We start from the raw sequence: 17,740 nt of genomic DNA, 5'->3' as shown, positions 1-17,740 counted from the left end.
TAGCAGTAGAAAATATAATTTTTATTTCTGAAATTTATACGTATCTACGTTTGAAACATTGAAAAAAATGTCGAATCGTCAACGAATCACACAACAAATTAATCATATACTCCTCGTCCATCTCTCTAATCTAAATCGAGCTTCTTGCCCTGCTTCTGAGCTCGTTCGGCGTCACGCTCGGCTTGGGCATATGCCTCTCTGGCTTCGATCTTCCAGGCCTCCCACAGGTTCTCCACCGCCTGGATCTTCTGGGCAATGAGGGCCTCACCTCTCTGCTCCAACTGCTTCAACTTGAAGGCCAAGACCTGACCGGTCTCCTTGGCGGTGGCCTTGTACTTGGATAGTTTCTCCTGGAGCTTGGCCTTCTCCTCGCGCAGAACCTGACTGACGAGCTGCTTGATATGTCCGCCCTCCTCGACGAGCTTGGCCAGCTGCTGCTTGCTCAGCTTGGCGTAGTGGCCGATCTCGGACTTGACCTTCTGCAGCACGCTGTCGATTCTCTCCTTGCCGACGCGATAGTTCTTGGTGACGAAGTTCTTGAAGCGGGCCCAGAGCTTGGGCTGGGAAACTTCCTGGCTGGATGGCGCGTCGTCGACCTCGTCGACGTCGTCGACTTTGGCGTGCGCCGTGGCCTGTAAAAATTCAATTTTTCGCGTCGATTATTGACACCTTTTTTTTTTATTTTAATATATAAATGTAAAAGAGAAATCGAAGGATGATCGTACCACCAGCAGAGCCGTGCCCAGGAAGAAGAGAATCCAAGTTTTCGAGAACATTTTTTTTTCTATTTTGCAGCTGTGTTCAACTCAATTAGCGACGAGTGCCGTCGTCGGGCCACTATATATCGGGCGAAAATCGTGATTCGAAAAATTTACGTACGCCAAAGTCACGAGCGTAAAGCGACGAAGTACACGTGCGTCAATTAGTTTAATGGCGCTGCGCGTGTCGATGCTTTCTAGAAAAGTAATTTTATAAAAAAAAAATAAAATAATGAAATTTGATTGACGTGTCTTTTACCTGTAGCGTCAATTTTTCGAGTAAAATTTTTCCCAAAAATTTCAGCCGATGGAAATATCGTATTTTTGAATCTATTACAAATTAATATTTACCGCATGTGGCGCTCGAAAATGTTGTAAAAAACGTTTCCAGCGTCTATTATCATCACTGAAAAATATGCTATTCCATTGCTGCGAGATTTAAAAAAATATGATTTCGACTGCAGTAGCGCACAATGAAATTGTAAAATGTATCGTAACATTGGTTTAATTAAAAAATTAACCATAACTTTACGATTATACATAATTAGTAAGCATATACGGGTGGATCCGCCAACTCGTTAATATTTCATTGATTCAAAAAAGTCATGTAAATGTTGTATGTAACTTTTTTTATCACGCGAACACGCTAAAAAGTTAAATATCATTAGATTCTATGACAACAATTTTATCTTTCCTGATAAAATCAGAACGATTTTCAATATGTCGTTTCGGGAATATATTATTTTGTGATAGAAACTGTATTTTTGAAAATATAGAGATTTTTCATGTGAAATCTGATATATCCGAAAAGCCCCATGGAGAATCGTCCTGATTTTTTCAAGAAAGATAAAATTTGTGCTGTATAATTCAAAGGTAATTTATATTTTTTATGTGCTTGCACGAGTAAAAAAGTTATTCGATATTGACACGACTGTTTTTTGACGATTCGGTGGATTTACCCATATACGTAACGTATACGTATCTTGCCTTTAAAACTTGAGAGATATTTCTAAATCGTTGTTTAGAAATATCAAACAAATCCAAACATGACATTAATAACACCAAAAGCCATTAGTGTTTTTCTCCTGTGGATCTTGACAATTTTGATGATTTGATATAGTACTCGATTAAATTACTCATGCGAACGAAATTCCGAACTTTTCATGTATATTCTCGTTCTCTCTCTCTCTGGAAGCTAGTGGGAGCTCTCGAGGAGATATTTCATCACGTGCATCATCGCATCAATAGAAAAATGCGAGAAAAAGACGCTTCGATAGCTGAATTACCAGAAGAGAGAAATCCTATCTTCTACGTGTACCCGGCGTGCATGGGAATCAGTTTTGTTCTGGCTCTGGTCTGGTCGTCCTCGAGGTTTTTCGAAAGGACACCGATCGTAGTAAGAATAATTTTTTTATGAGATTTTTGAATGAAGAAAAAATACATTTTTCACTTTGCTTTTTTTGCGTGTGTCTTAGGCGCTAATGGGAAATCTAGCGGGTGGAACGTTGATGCTGACAGGAGGAATTTACTGCATGTATCACGTGGAAAAGTACATCGATATCAATACAGTCGAAGATTCGCAATTGTTGAAGCATCCGATTTTCGTGCACAATTTAATCATGTGCATCGTCTCCGTGTTCGGCATGATATTGTACTTTATACCGGTCTGGGTATTGTTCGATCTTCATAAAAACGTAAAAATCAAATCTTTTCACGTTGTATATTCAATTTAATCTGCTGAGACATCAAATGAATTCTCGTTAATTCCAGCGCAAAAAATCAAGAAATCGAAACGATCAACAAGTAATCATTTTTGTCCACTCGGTGCTTCATTTCAAGTTTTACAGTGTTATCCGAACAAAAATATATCAAGGAGATAAAATGCTAAACTCTATTTTTAAATAACTCAACGCGATAGATAATATATCTTATCCGCGCGTTCATTATATTCGATCGCAATTCGTTGTCAACGATGTGGGCGATTTTTCGTTCAAACGCGATTCACCGCCCAACTAACGCCATCTTACGTCATCGGACACATTTAACTTTGTACGTAGAGTTATCCACGCACGATACTGCAAAACTTGTAAAAATGAGTCAGACGTCGGCTTGCAAAAGCGATGATTTATTAACTTGTTGATGTAGAAAATTCTCGACTGATCTATTTGCAGAGCGTCGAAGATGAGCCGGTAATTTTATACTGCTGTTGCGTGGACGTGTACCGATATCTAAAAGCCTCGAGGAAGGGCGAAGTTATGACCCACGAATTTCAAGTGGTTCAAATAATGTAATGTGTCTATTTTTACAGGGCTCGAAGGTATTTGATCAAACTTATAGTTATGTATTTATTATCAACCTGAATATTCGAATGTTTTTCTCATAGATCTCTGAAATGAAATAAAGACGATTCAAGAGTTATGAGAGGACTGTTTATTTTGTACACAATAAAAGAACCATCGCTTATTAATCGTAAGTATCTCGTAGTTAAAATAATTTCGATTCTTACATCAGTGCACACATTTACGATGACTTATGAAAATTGCGCGTTATGCGATGCACGAGTTCGAGTAGTTTCAATTGATTAATCGGGATGAATTTGCGACTCCACCCATGTTTGAGCGTGTCATTTGTTGTTCAAGCATCGAACCTCTACAACACAGGAATGTGAATTTCGCTAATTAATCTCGAAAGTTTTGCATGATGTATTACGCAGATGTTACTCGCAAAATGTATTCCTTATTTAATTCTTCAAAAATTTTTTCCATAAATTTGTAAAATCAAGAGAGAATCTTTATGAATTTTTTAATTAAAAAATAGTGAAAATAGGATATGATGCTCATCAATGATGATTAATATTGTAGTACCGGCTATCATTACAAAAACGTGAAATGACATCATCGCGTCATGCTACTAACCGATCTACAATACACTTGCCGTCATTCTGGCATACATTCAAACGTCAGATTTTTTTAAGCTAGCTTTATAACGATGACGGAAGCCTGCGAAATTACACTTCTTTGAATATATGTTTGATTAGTCAATATTAAAGATTTTTCGTACTGTTTTATGTTTGGATTCGTTGACCGGACAAAATCTGTATGATAACTTGGACACGTCGTGTAAATGTATGATAATTTTTGCAGAAATTAATAATTTTAAGTATATTGTAATGAAAATAAAATATTTCATTCGTATTATGCTCATGCGTTAATTATATAAACTTACGAGTTCGTAATTTAATAATTAAAAATGTTGTACTCCCTTGTATTTTTTAAAATAATTTACTTTTGTTTATTTTTATATCCATCTCATTGTTAAAATACATATGTTTAATGATTATCAAATTTATGTTATGTTTTTTATTTATCAAATTATAGTTTTCAAATATTGTGCTTACTCTTCTTTATCGACGGGTTATAGCAGCCGCACGTGTAGGCAGGCGGCAACTCACTGTGAGGTTAACTCTCTTTCTTCTTGCGTGCGAAACTGTCCACGCTAGTCGGTGAGTAACATGTGTTAACTTTTTATTCAATTAAGTTATAAATAATCGCCGTAATTAAACAAATACTGTTGTCGCGTGAACTCTATAACACCTAGTGATAGTTGGCCGGTGTTATTATTTTTCTATACTTAGCAAATTTATACTAAAACGCGTTTGTTTATATTTACAGATCAAGATGGGTCGACGACCAGCAAGATGGTGTGTATTTTCAATATTACTATCCTTATGATTATGAAACCTAACTAAAAAGTGTTATCAATTTCGCTAAATCTTATCAATTGCTCTTTCCAGTTATCGCTACTGCAAAAACAAGCCCTACCCGAAATCACGTTTCTGTCGTGGTGTGCCAGACCCTAAAATCCGCATCTTCGACTTGGGCAAGAAAAAGGCCTCCGTAGAGGATTTCCCACTATGTGTACATTTAGTGTCAGATGAGTATGAACAGCTCAGTTCGGAAGCTCTGGAAGCTGGACGTATTTGCTGCAACAAGTACCTTGTCAAGAACTCTGGTAAAGATCAGTTCCACATCAGAATGAGGGTACATCCCTTCCATGTTATCCGCATCAACAAAATGTTGTCGTGCGCTGGAGCTGATAGGTAAATAATACTTTCAATCCTTACTATTAAGTCCATTTGTCAACAATCAATAACATAGAGCTTTATAAAAAGCTGGAACACAGCCCTTTTGTAACTGTTTGATATTCTCTAGTCTATTATAATACTTTATTATAATACTTTTACCCTTAGTCCATTTGACAACAATCTATTATATTTTAAGGTTTATAAAAAAAAGTGAAACTTAGCCCTCCTGTAACTGTTAAATATATGCTAGTCTATTATAATACTTTATTATAATACTTATACTCTAAGTCCATTTGACAACAATCTATTATATTTTAAGATTTATAAAAAAAAAACTGAAACATAGCCCCTTTGCAACTGTTTGATATAGCTTATATTATCAAAAAGTTATAGTTTCTAGAAATTTTATGTTATATACAATTTTTCACATTTTCTTATCTGAGGCATTCTAAATGATAACATTAGTATTATTAATGTTACAAATAATAATCATCACCATATTAATCAATATTTTTTATCAAATTTAGGCTTCAAACTGGAATGAGAGGTGCCTTTGGTAAACCACAAGGTACCGTTGCTCGTGTCCACATTGGACAACCAATCATGTCAGTCAGATCCACTGACAGACATAAGGCGTCAGTCATTGAAGCTCTGCGTCGTGCCAAGTTCAAGTTCCCAGGTCGCCAAAAGATCTATGTCTCGAAGAAGTGGGGTTTCACTCGTTACAATCGTGCTGAGTACGAAGCTCTCAAGGCCGCTGGACGATTGGCCCTTGATGGGTGCAATGTTAAATACTTGCCAGAACATGGACCTCTGGCCGCATGGAAAAAACACAGGGAAACTCTGGCTGCTTAAGAACCTATCAATATTTGAAATTGTATAATTGCATTAATACAAAATTTCAAATCTAAAAAAACTCAGTTCTTGCTTCAATTTTTTTCATTGTCTATCAATTATTGAAACAGTTCATAATCATTCCAAGTACTTTATAATTCATGCATGCTGATTAAATACAATAACACATTGATTAATTTTCTCTATTAAAGCACTCGATGCATTGATTTTAACTCTAAAAAGACTATTACATGCTCGTTGAGTTTAAACATATCTTACAGAAGGCATCATCTTGTCGCATAAATCAATTCTCATGATTGAATCTCTTACTCGCTGTAAATCAATTTCTCTGACCCAAGAGAGATGAATGTACAAAAATCTTGCAGGAATGATTTTACTCAATTCATGAGATCACAGAATGTATTCTCAGTGTATTGCATGCAGTGTTCGATTTCGCAATTATAGGAATGTCGAATCTTCTTGCAAGGTGGGCAAGAGCAACGCATGCCTCACGATCAAAACAACTCGTATCATCGTGCGTGCAAAATCTATATACAGGTATACGCGCCAGAAAGAGAAAAGGTGTAACAATGAATAAAAAAAGGTCCCTCTCCGATGGTGTGTGATGTGCCTGTATGCGAGCGCGTAAGCACACCACTTTGTTATCATTATCATTATTCTCTATGGTAGTGGGGCGAACATATTCGCACACACCAAAGAAATAATACGCGGCGTCGGCGGCGGCGGTGGCACGAGCCGCAGCGGAGACGATCAACCATACGCAACTCGCGACTCGTATACTACTATATATATATCTGCTATTCACTGTGTGCGTGTGTGTGTGTGTATGTTTTGTTTGCTCACACATCGGCCGCACTCCTCAGTCGTTCTCCAGACGCCGATTCAGACGCCGCTAAAAGTTTCTCGCGAGTTCTCCGCACGACAGAGCTGCCAATTGTTGATTGTATATCTCACTTTTCGAGATCGTTCCTTCACGAATTTTCAAGTCAAAGTCAAGTAAGTGAACTTTGAACCGAGCATATATCATTACATTTTCACTCATTTGAGGCGTTTGGATTTCGGAGTCGAATATTTTATTTGTTTATAGTCTCGCGTCGCTAAAAAGGAGCGGCTGCGGCGTCGGCGTCGCATTTTATATACATATTACGATACGCGATAATATACCTGTTGCTGCGATCGCGAACTCGATCGGCGCGGTACCGATGTATAAACATATACTATAACTGCAATAATAATATTCGCGTAATCGATTATCTTTGCGCGATCATTAAATGCAGCGCGAAATCTCGTTCTCTCGCTCGAACGAGAACAAACTCGAGTCGTGCAATTGTGATAGGTCGTCTGAGTAAAAAAAATTTCGGCGTCCCTCCCTAAAGTGTTTACATGTGCCGCGTAATGTTTTGGTAAATCGAGATCGAATCTCTGCCGCTCGATACACGATAATACAACTGAGCTCGAAACATCGTATATGTAAATTCAATATTTACAGCTTACGTTCTTGTTTCTTTTCTCTGTACATCCATTTTTCCTCTATTTTCATCTCTCTCTCACGATGATCCAACGCGTCAACCATGCCGCGAGTAATATGCAGCCGCAGCCGAACGTGACGCAAACATTGTAAATATACACACACGCGTCGCGCGAAGGGGAAAAATGAAAAAAAAAGGAAAGAAAGAAACGAGCGATCTAAAACGGCGCTATTACATCGGCCGATCTCTGCCTGCTGCTGCTGCCTCTTGGCCGAGTCTGAGATGCCGCCGTGCTTTAACTGGAACGCGCTGAGATCACCGCGTTCGCGCGAGAGAGCGCATACTTTGCGCGATGTGTATAGTGTAGTGAGAGCGAACAGATCGAGAAATGAGATTTTTACCTTGGAACCGGTTGACCGAAGCGCACACACACACACATACACTCGCGCGCGATCGCGAATGCGTTATGTGCCTCGGGAAAAAGCGCAATATAATGTGTACGCGTAAAAATTTTGTACTCGCGGAGACCCAAATCGAGTGCAACTTTCGATTCATCACGATGGGCCGTGGAGGCGCGCGTCTTCGCTGCTTTCGTTTCCTCTCGACGATCGCGCGCTCAACTTTTATCGTATTATAAAACCCAGTGAAATCGACGTTCGTATCTTAATGCGTATTATATCGGATTAAAAATTTGCGTGTAAACACGAGAACGATCGGCGAAACAAAAAAAAAGAAAAAACGAGGGAAAAATATATAATCTAAAAATAGACGCGAGCACACGTACGCGTGTGTGCAGTTATTACGTGCAGCGAATTAAGAATAGTGGAAACAACGCCTTGGTGTTTGCGGAATAGATAAACAGCGCGCAGCGAAATATATGTGTAAGTGCGAGTCGCGTGTCGGCGGATCGTTATATATGAGTGTTGATTAGCGCCAGGTACCACGACGCCTATAGATGTATTTTTTTTTTTTGTCTCGTAAAGATACAATTTCGAAGAGGGCGTGAGGAGATCGGTATATATAAGAAGTAAAGACAAATCAAAGTGGTAAATACGATACTTTCGCGCCCTGAAATCCATAACGGCTTATTTTACGATAATCGGTTATGAACGAGTCGAGGGTGTGTTACAACCTCGTTCGATCGCGATTAAGATCGGCAATCAGATAAGCTGGAAATAATTGCGATACTTTGGTGATCGATACAAAAAAAATTTTTAAAAACCTCAAAATTAACAAATTCATTTTTAATATAAGCTGATCTTTTTGTAACGTCCTCGTTTTAGTAGAGAATAGAAGCACGCGTAAGCTATATAACGATTAGAGATAGAGAGAGATAAAAAAAATGACAATACTCGGAAACTAATATACATTTTGTTTACGTCTCATTCATGAAAAGGCGCCTCACGAGGATATTTCCGATCGTGTGCCGTGTATGCTGCGTGCAGTTTATCGTTCGATCCTAAAAAAGCACGAGTGATCTCACGCTTGGAAACAGCGCATCGCGGCTTTATTATTTTGACGCGGTGGATCAATTTATTCACGCATCGATCTTACGTATTGAATGGGGAATCGTATCCTACACGTGTCAATGATACAATAATATATAATATAAGCGGATCTCGCGAGGACGAGCCGATATAACGTCGCTTCTCACGATTTCTTAACGGCGCGTTCGCATCCTTCGATTACGAATTTCTTAAATATATAATCTCTAATACGATATATCTCTGTGACTCGTCGTTTTTCAAACATTATGGGCAATTTTGAGATGTGCACATACACACAAGTAGTGTTGTCGTTGCCGCTTTATGTATAATAACTCCGAACGCCCACGCGCGTCATAACCGCAGCTCCTCGCGCCGTTCGAGTATTGTATATGTATTATAGACGTATCAATCATTTCGCCCAACGATCCAAGGCCTACAACAATAACAACAACGATGATATACGCGCATGTTTAAGTTTTGTGTATTTATAAACTCGACGCCGCGCGTTCATGACTTTTGCAATTATAACATAATGACGACGACGACGACGATGATGATTTCGTCGCGATGCAATATAGCGATTATCTCATCCGCGAGCCACGTATAGATACTTGAAAAACGATCCACGAAAAAAAAATCGAGTGACTTGACCTGATTTTATATATGTATTTTAAAGAGGCGCTCAGTGATTTCGTCATTCCTCTGCGACTTTGGCATTTGCCGACGACGCGCCGTTAATTTTACACGAGTGCACGCGCGACAATCAAGCTCTATTGGTGTACGCATGATTCGCACGGTATACAACGAACTTTTTGCGAATTTTATCCACATACAAAACGATCGTAAAGTTTCTCGGTTTCCGGTGCGCTGCAGATCACGGGCGCAGGGCCCTCTTTTGAACGCGCGAGGGCGTTGCACTCTGTACACTCGTGTTGCACAAAAACAACGAACGAGAGACGTGCCCACCCTATCGGGTTCTTTTGAAATAAAAGCTTCAATATTTAGTCTCGCGTTCGCGAGACTCCTTTTTAGTAATAATAGATTCTCTTGTTTATTGCCTCGAGATCGACTTCCGATTCGCGGCTTGCTCTCGGTGAATCATATACTCGTCTCGATTGAAAATAGAACCATTTGTTGCTCATTAATATGCGCGCGCGAGTGCGACAACGCGATTACGATGAATCAAAAATGTGCACACGACCTCGCGCGACACAACGCGAAAATACATTTCGATTCTCGCGATGTAACAAGTGACAATGATCGAGGCATTTGGTCGTAACGATAAAAAAAAAAGATAGATAGAAAGAGAAAAGCCAACGATCTATACCTATACGCGCGCAGTGTTTACAAACATTTCAGGTCGCGCGCGCGTCTGCTGCTGCCGTTCGGAGCTGTTTACCTTTTTCCTCCTGCGCGCTGCGCCGTTGTACATTACCGGGCAGTTAATCGATCGAACGATCGACATACCAGCGCTGATCATTGAACCACGCACGGATTCTTTTAAACTCGAGCTTTAAACTGCCTCGTAAATCTATTAATGTGTTTCTCTGCTTTGAGTACGCGCACGTGTGCGAGGCGTTTCGCAGCCAGCCTCGAGCAGCAGTAGTACTTCAGCCACTTTATAATACAAAATCCAATTTGTAGGCTATTCGTAATAATAACGTAACAATCGGTACTTAATGAACATTTATGTTCGTATACATCTTCTCTGAAATTTAAGCACGACGATGAATTGATTTTTTCTTCTTCGCACGTGTGGCTGTACCTCGAGGCGTGCGTCTGACTCGTTGTCTAACGAGCGAAGCTTTTCCATCGATCATTTCTACGATTATTCATCGTGGAAAGCCCGTCCGATAACAAAGAATTGTAACGTACGTCAAGGACGACGTTAAGGGTTTTTTCTCTCTCTCTCTCACACGCGTGGCCGTGTTTTATAGATTAGCGTGCGGTAATGGGAAAAAAGGGTTGTTTATCTCGGGGTCGATGTGTAGATTAGCGTGTCCTACATGTAAATTTTCACGCGATCGTTAAAGCTCGCCTTAACGGCGATTTTTCTTTAACGATCGGTCAAGGATGCGCGCGTAAGAGAGAGAGAGAGAGAGAGAGAAAAAAAAGAAAGTAATGTTTACGCGATAAACACGCGGCGGGATCTTTAGACATTTCGAATTATTAGCATCCGTTGGCTATAATATAAGCTCGCGACCTCGTTCTGCTAAATTTTATGATAAATCTATAAATTCTTTCGCGCACGTGCCACAAAAAACGATTTTTTCTTTCTCTCCTTTTTTTTCTGCTTCGTTCCTTCCTCTCGTTTGGGCGTAAACGTATATCAGCCGGGACTCGGGAGAGCCGCGTGCGTTATCGAAATCACCGCAGCAGCAAAACGGCAGCGCGAGCGCGGCGAAAATTCAATTTCTTATCTCTCGGCGTTGGCTTGTTTTTGATCGGCGGCCGAGAATCCGACGAATGTCAGCGCGCGCGTGGCAGAGTTTGAAAAAAAAAGAAATAGATGCAATTTGCACGACGTCGGCGATGCAGAAACATCAAGATCCCCAACGCGGCGAGCGGAATTGATTATAAATTCAAGGCTCTAAAGCGTGTATTTTTCTGTTTTTATTTTCATTGCCCGTTGGTTCTCTCGGCGTACGAGTAGACGTACATGTCGTAAATAAAAATTATAGTTGAATCCGTCATAAAAATTCTAATACATACGCATTATGAATTTATCAATACTCGACACGACTAATTAAAAATTTTTTTCTCATTTGTTATTCATCCACACAGATAATTTTGGTGTAAACCCTACATATACCATACATATACCTATATCACTTGGTGTATCCTCGTAGCGGTCGTTTATAAAGCGAATATATATCGGGAAATATGGGAAACACACGAAGCTCCATCGCACGTGCCGTAATGTATGTAACGTATATAGACACACACACACGCACAAACAAACGCAGAAATCGCTTATCTATATGTAATGTGGCTACTCTCGAGTCTGGTCGTGAATCATTACGTACAATAGCTCATATGTCCCATTATGCCATATGTGTTTCTCGTAGTGTATACATAAATCATCATCTCATCGTTTGCTTGAGTAATTATTATCTTAAATATATACGGGAATTTGTCGGATATTTACGCTTCTAGGTAAGCGGGAAGTATGCGAGCTTTTAGCGTAGTTACACGAGCTTTTTTATTTACATGGGAATATTAGAGGTTTACGTATTTGTGCGGCGAAAGCTCGCAATATGTATAGCAAAAGGTGCGTGCGGGCATGTGTGTATTTTAAAACCTATAGCCGCAAGCTCGACTCATGTGTAAATATGTGTGTGTGTGTGCGAGTTCTCGTGGCGCCAATGTATAGACTTCATGGTGCTAACCCACTTTAACCCAGAGAGAGAGAGAGCAAAAAAAGAAGCTCGCGAGCCTACTTCGCGCCGCACTTCGATCGTCGCGCAGTACTACACGCTATATACATTTTTTTGTCAATCTCTTGCAACACGTACTTATATAATTTATCGTATTGACCATTGTACAGCCCGACCGTAAATTAAAATTTATTTATACGCGGTTTCGAGAGCTTTTTTTGCGCTCTTATACACACACACTCGGCCTGCAGTAGTAAATGTGTCAAGCTCTCGCGAGCTTTACACACAACGACCGATATCGTTACAAAGTGTGTGCGTATATAACTGCACCGCACCCTCTCGATACACGCCGCCGTCTATATTAGGCTAACCCGAGTAAGAAAAAAAAGCTTCGTTTATTTTCTTCTTTGTTTTCTCCTCGTTCTTTTTTTTTTCGCGTGTCGGCCGCCGCCGCCACCGTCGCAATGACCCGTGTGCGTTCTATACACGTTTGCACAGCTTGTGTGTATTGAACATGTACACGGGGTCGAGCGTTGAAAAAAAAAAAAAAAAAAAGAAACGAGGTTTATCGCGACCGACACGAAGACATTTCAATGACCGCGTATCATCATAATCATCATAATCGTCGTATATTATGGCTTTTCTTTGTTCGAGTCGAATTATTATTATTATTATTATTATTATTATTATTATAAACGGGGGTGGAGATTTGAATTTTTTATATAAATAGAAAACTTTACATACGTTATATGTAGCCCGTTTTTTAAATTACTATATCGTACGATCATGTGTATAATATTTTTACCATTCATACGAATTTGACGTACTGCTATTACGGCGAGATGCGAATAAATCATGAGCATGTGAAACTTTGCGCGTACTTTACTTATATATAATTTACAAGAAAGCTCGGCGTCGACGACGACGTATTTTTACGGCCTAATGACATTTTTATTTATTTATTATTTTTTGTAACGCGTCGTCTTGCATCGTGAGAGAAAAATCTCCATCGATCGAGGTTGAGACTAATTTTGGATATCTTTATGTGTTTCACAAAAAAAAATCCATGAACTGAATCTCTTTGTAGAAGTCGAACATAAGGCACACTCGCACGCACGCACGATTCGTCGGATCAAGGTTCGAGGGTACATTCGAATGTACGATCGTGTACAAAGATCCCGAGAAGCGAACTTATATTGCTGTAAATGTCTTTTTAACGAAATCGTAAAGATCTTAAATGTGAAAAATGTCACGTAATATTTCTATATACGCTTCGATGTCCATTAACCATTGTCATAATAAATATAATAAAAGCGACCTCATTATTACGACTCGACTCATTGTTGTTTTTTCCGTTATATGTTTTCAGAACCGCAAAACTGGCGAAAATGGCAAACGTATCCAGGCTCACGCTCATCAAGCTCTTGGAGCTCGTAAGTATACGATAATAACAATTTTATAACATTATTTAAAAAAAAAATCAATCGATATTTGTCGAGCGTCGTGTCGGCACGCACCGCCGATAACGAGATTCCAACATCGTGTTCAGCGAAGAGAGCCCCGGACGATGATTCAATATAGTGCCATCCGAAGTAAAGAAAAAAAGAAAGAAAAAAAAAATAACGCACTCGTCAGGCGCGCGCGAATTCCTATTATACTATATTCGAAGTCGTGACATCACACACACACACCGGTGCGGCGAGCTCGAGCGCAATTCCAAAGCGTGTGAATCACGGCCGAACAAAAAATCGATTTTATCATCATCGATTAAATCCATCGAACTGTGTCAGATGTATAATCGCGAGTCTAATATGCATCTCGGTAATCTATTGTCCCCCCTTCTGCTTTTACGAGTCTATTATTATACTTTATGTTATCCGGCGATTAGTAATAATGCGAGAGCTGTTTAACGATTGGGATATATGTGTATTGCCACGGAAATACAAATAGTGGTGCAGTATCGTAATCTATCTGTCATTGGATCGGCACGATGTTTATACACTGAGCCGTCTAAAATAACATGTTTGTCTTCCGAGTTTCCATGAAAGAGACGAAGATGGAAAAAATGAGAGAAGAAAAAACTCGAAACAAAAAAATAAGGCGTACATCGACCAATTCGTAATTCGTGGCGCTCTCGATTCACTGCTGCGCACGCATGCCTACGCACGGGCTCACGTAGTTTCGATCTCAACGCTAGATGGCTTCGATCGATTTTTTACGAGCCCACAAGCGAGTAATCAAAAAAAGAGTACAAGTAGCGGAGGCGTTCGAGCTACAAGACAAGATCATACTTCACAGGATCATTTCTGTAGTGTATCTTCACAGACTCTCTACCCAAAGTAGGAGTCGATGCAGCCACGAGGATGAGACATGGCTGCCCATTCTGAGCGTGAGGCTGGCGGCCTCGAGTCTCCCATTGCGGAGACTCGGCCTGCCGACGATGATCGTTCACCTTCGGGTTTCATACCCGAAGGGATGGATGGGTAGCTGTCTGAGTGGTACTGTATATTATTCAAACCAAACAAAAAATTATGGATAGAAATCCGTATCTACGGCAAAGATGAATGAATATTCTTTGTATGCGCCACGCCTTCGACTTTTGTATGAGTGGCCGCTTCCATGAGCATTCATAGCGTTCACACAAAATTTTTACGTTTGAGGCATGTCTGACTTACAAAGCCGAACTAAACGAACTGGTGTACACTCATCGTCTGTCGACACACTAAAAATGATAATTAATGATGTTTTAATTTTTGATGATAAAATCAATTTAAAAGTTAATTCTCTTCTTTTAGAACTTTTTTGAAGGACACTAACATTATGGAAAGTGATGAATAATACCTCATAAAAAAAAAAAGGTCTCAACTAAGTTTCGATATAACATTTTATTGAATACTCAAATGACCATTATTGTACAGCCGTTTGATTAATGATTGAATATTTATTTGAAATTTTTCATATTTTGTTTTCAATTTTAATTTCTTTATAATTAAACCATTTCATTTGTTTGGATAATAAGTTTTTAATTTACGGAATTTCATTAAAGTTTCACACTCAATTCGTATAATTATGTTTCGACCCATTGTTAAAACACTCCAGCCTTCAACATTGTCGAGACAATTCAATCGTCGAAAATGTAACCCACAGAAAATCCTTCGCTCCAGCGATTAACAGAAACAAAAAAAATAATACATAAAAACAGGAGTAGGCATGTTGCAACAATCCGTTCGCATTGTTGTTTTGCTATTTGGGAATACGCACTGTACAATAAACGCGTCTACATGAAAAATTATGCAACAATTTGCTCCTATCATACGAGCTGTTTTTACGTCTACGAAATAACCCCGACCTCTACCTTGTGTCGTGGAGTTGTTTTACACATCCGACATATCCGCGAGTCGTAGATACGTACCATTATTATGATCGTCGTTGCCGTATCCTTCCGCGTGTGTACATACTAAGATGTAAGCGATACGTCGCACCCACGACTGCTCGAATGATTCTCTTCTCATTTTTTTCATGTTTTGTTTTTTTGTTGTACGTTGCATCTTGGACCGCGATGATTTTTCAAGGTCGTGTTCCAAAACAGAATTTTTACGCTCAATAATAATAAAAAAAAAAAACGAGCTCGAGGTCTGAACAATATGGTCTGCTCGATTTAGCTATCGTCATTTTTCAAACGACGCGCGATGCGTAAGAGAGAAAATTCAGGGATTTTCCCCTTAGCGAAACGCACGCTCGGAATAAACAATTGATAATTATAAATGAAAAAAGAGAGAGGAGAAAAAGATTGTAATGCTCACCGGCACTTAACTTTTCATTCTTTCGTCGCGAGGTGTGCTGCGTATAATAATATCGTTAATATTATGTACATACACCGCAACTATCAAACGTATTGTTTAATAATTCATACAGGAACGTTAGACGCGAGGACAAAGTATTTAATTACGATACATAAATATATAGATCGTCGCACCGCGAGACTCAGAGGCAAAAACATTCCTCGACGATCGCGTCAGTATAGTCGATCTGCGTTTCCACTGTCTGCGGTGATTTTTTTTTACACCCGAAGTTAAATTATCAACGATTTTGACATACACGTACGTGAGAACGAGAAAATGAGAAATTCCGCGTGGCGAATCGGTGGCGGCAGACGGAGGAAAATACCAACACGATCCATATTTCTTCGGGGGAGAAGGCGCGACTACAGCTCTCTTCGTCGTCGCTTAGTCATACGAACGAGCGATGCGCCTTAATTTCATTGACCCACTTTGCACTCCTGCTAATACGACTGCCTACCGTATGCGCGCGTGAGTGAAATTTCAAAATCCACGCGTAGATACGTGTTCGATTTCGAAAATATTTGAAAAAAAATTAACGAACCATAAACGATGATTTTCTAAAAAAAAATTTTTTTTTTCCAGATCCTCGTGTGCGTCCTCATCGGGCTGCATTACCACTCGTACATCGGCACCTTGAACGATGCCATGCTCGTCACCGGCACGTTCTGCGGCTACCTCATCATTCTCGTCGGCCTGTTCGCCGGCGCCGTCATGGGCACGCCCGTCAACCGACGAGTTGTAAGTTTTTTTTCTCATGTATAAACCTTCCGAATAATTTTTCTTTCTCTAAATTATATTTATTAAAATTTTCCCTCGTTCTACAGGATCTCTTCTTCAGTCTGGTCGGATGCGCCCTGTTCATCGCCTCGGGCTCGCTGATCATCGACCACGACTACGCGAGGAACGACAAGAGCACGGCCAAGGGCTCGATCGCCATCATCGAGGGTATCATCTTCTTCATCGACGCCATACTCACCTTCAGAGGAGAGAACTAAATTGAAATGAACAAAAAATAAAAAAGAGAGAAAAAAAATACTCTATACCGAGAGATATATATGTAAACGATATAAATTATATATTCGTATTTTTATGTATAACTCCTCACTGTCTATGTAATGATTAATTATTAAATTGATACGATTAGTATGTATGATATATGCCCGTCGCATATTGTTCCATGCTGCTGAGTACGTTTGGAGAAAAGATCGATTACTTTCTCTTTTTTTTTTCAAGTCGATTAAGCGCATGCGAAAAAAACGACGTTGTATTTAAAAAATACGTATGAACGTTATCGTATATATAAATTGAGTACAAAAAACAAGAAAAAATTATTATACGCAATCAAATGTGAAAATCTACGTGAGTGAATGAGCGTATAACGATATCGCTGTTAAACAATATCAAAATCTATCGCAACAACAACAACAATTCAATATACGTTATATTACATGTATATTGCGCGATTTTAAAAGCCATATTTTATCATTGTTGCCTGAATATGTATAGATTTTAACTAATAAGAGCGTAATCGTATTATATACAATATTGTATTTTTTTTTTAGTATACAGCAGTAAGAAAATTTACGAAAATTTGGCTAACTTACGCTTTCGTGTCTCGCTCAAGGCCAGAGATATTTAATGTTATTATTTTTTTTTACAATTCTCCGTTTTATCACACAAAGCTGATATAAATTAAATTATTTATACGACCGAACACTGTTTTTTTTATATGTTTCAGTAAAGAAATTTTAAAAGCTTCGAAACTACGCATTACTCGTTGTTGTTTTTTTTTGCGATTCAATGTATTTCGAAATAAATAATTCGTTTAAAATTGAATTTTTCGTTAATTATTAGTATCGTAGCTCTCC

General features: G+C 39.2%; 3 protein-coding genes and 1 non-coding gene across 4 annotated transcripts; 3 read left to right on the top strand and 1 right to left on the bottom strand.

The window, feature by feature from the left end:
* Window positions 1–825, bottom strand: LOC106654464. The gene is made up of 2 exons (XM_014374380.2): window positions 726–825; window positions 1–632 (listed from the first exon to the last, which is right to left on the bottom strand). The coding sequence occupies exons 1-2, from the start codon at window positions 774–776 to the stop codon at window positions 126–128; spliced, it is 558 nt and encodes a 185-aa protein (XP_014229866.1). The 5' UTR covers window positions 777–825; the 3' UTR covers window positions 1–125.
* Window positions 826–2,957: 2,132 nt separating this feature from the next.
* LOC106654456 (60S ribosomal protein L10) lies at window positions 2,958–5,758 on the top strand. The gene is made up of 6 exons (XM_014374356.2): window positions 2,958–3,075; window positions 3,142–3,227; window positions 4,136–4,260; window positions 4,430–4,458; window positions 4,552–4,857; window positions 5,370–5,758. The coding sequence occupies exons 4-6, from the start codon at window positions 4,436–4,438 to the stop codon at window positions 5,695–5,697; spliced, it is 657 nt and encodes a 218-aa protein (XP_014229842.1). The 5' UTR covers window positions 2,958–3,075; window positions 3,142–3,227; window positions 4,136–4,260; window positions 4,430–4,435; the 3' UTR covers window positions 5,698–5,758.
* Window positions 5,759–6,532: 774 nt separating this feature from the next.
* LOC106657804 lies at window positions 6,533–17,547 on the top strand. Its single transcript, XM_014379484.2, has 4 exons — window positions 6,533–6,693; window positions 13,400–13,463; window positions 16,455–16,610; window positions 16,697–17,547. Exons 2-4 carry the CDS (start codon window positions 13,419–13,421, stop codon window positions 16,865–16,867), a joined length of 372 nt encoding a protein of 123 aa, XP_014234970.1. The 5' UTR covers window positions 6,533–6,693; window positions 13,400–13,418; the 3' UTR covers window positions 16,868–17,547.
* Window positions 14,312–14,530, top strand: LOC111693950. The gene has a single exon (XR_002763534.1). It is a non-coding gene; the product is annotated as a small nucleolar RNA U3 (small nucleolar RNA).
* Window positions 17,548–17,740: the final 193 nt, after the last annotated feature.

This window comes from Trichogramma pretiosum, unplaced genomic scaffold, assembly GCF_000599845.2.
Source record: "Trichogramma pretiosum strain Unisexual culture from Peru unplaced genomic scaffold, Tpre_2.0 scaffold156, whole genome shotgun sequence".
In the NCBI taxonomy this organism is placed as follows: domain Eukaryota; kingdom Metazoa; phylum Arthropoda; class Insecta; order Hymenoptera; family Trichogrammatidae; genus Trichogramma; species Trichogramma pretiosum.
This window is presented reverse-complemented; position numbering and strand designations above follow the sequence as displayed.

Coding starts and splice junctions, on each gene's coding strand:
- LOC106654464 (XM_014374380.2), bottom strand. CDS start 776: ATGTTCTCGAAAACTTGGATTCTCTTCTTCCTGGGCACGGCTCTGCTG. Junction 633..725: donor TGGGCACGGCTCTGCTGGTG/GTACGATCATCC, acceptor GAATTTTTACAG/GCCACGGCGCACGCCAAAGT.
- LOC106654456 (XM_014374356.2), top strand. CDS start 4,436: ATGGGTCGACGACCAGCAAGATG. Junction 4,459..4,551: donor GGTCGACGACCAGCAAGATG/GTGTGTATTTTC, acceptor TGCTCTTTCCAG/TTATCGCTACTGCAAAAACA. Junction 4,858..5,369: donor TCGTGCGCTGGAGCTGATAG/GTAAATAATACT, acceptor TATCAAATTTAG/GCTTCAAACTGGAATGAGAG.
- LOC106657804 (XM_014379484.2), top strand. CDS start 13,419: ATGGCAAACGTATCCAGGCTCACGCTCATCAAGCTCTTGGAGCTC. Junction 13,464..16,454: donor TCATCAAGCTCTTGGAGCTC/GTAAGTATACGA, acceptor TTTTTTTTCCAG/ATCCTCGTGTGCGTCCTCAT. Junction 16,611..16,696: donor CGCCCGTCAACCGACGAGTT/GTAAGTTTTTTT, acceptor CTCGTTCTACAG/GATCTCTTCTTCAGTCTGGT.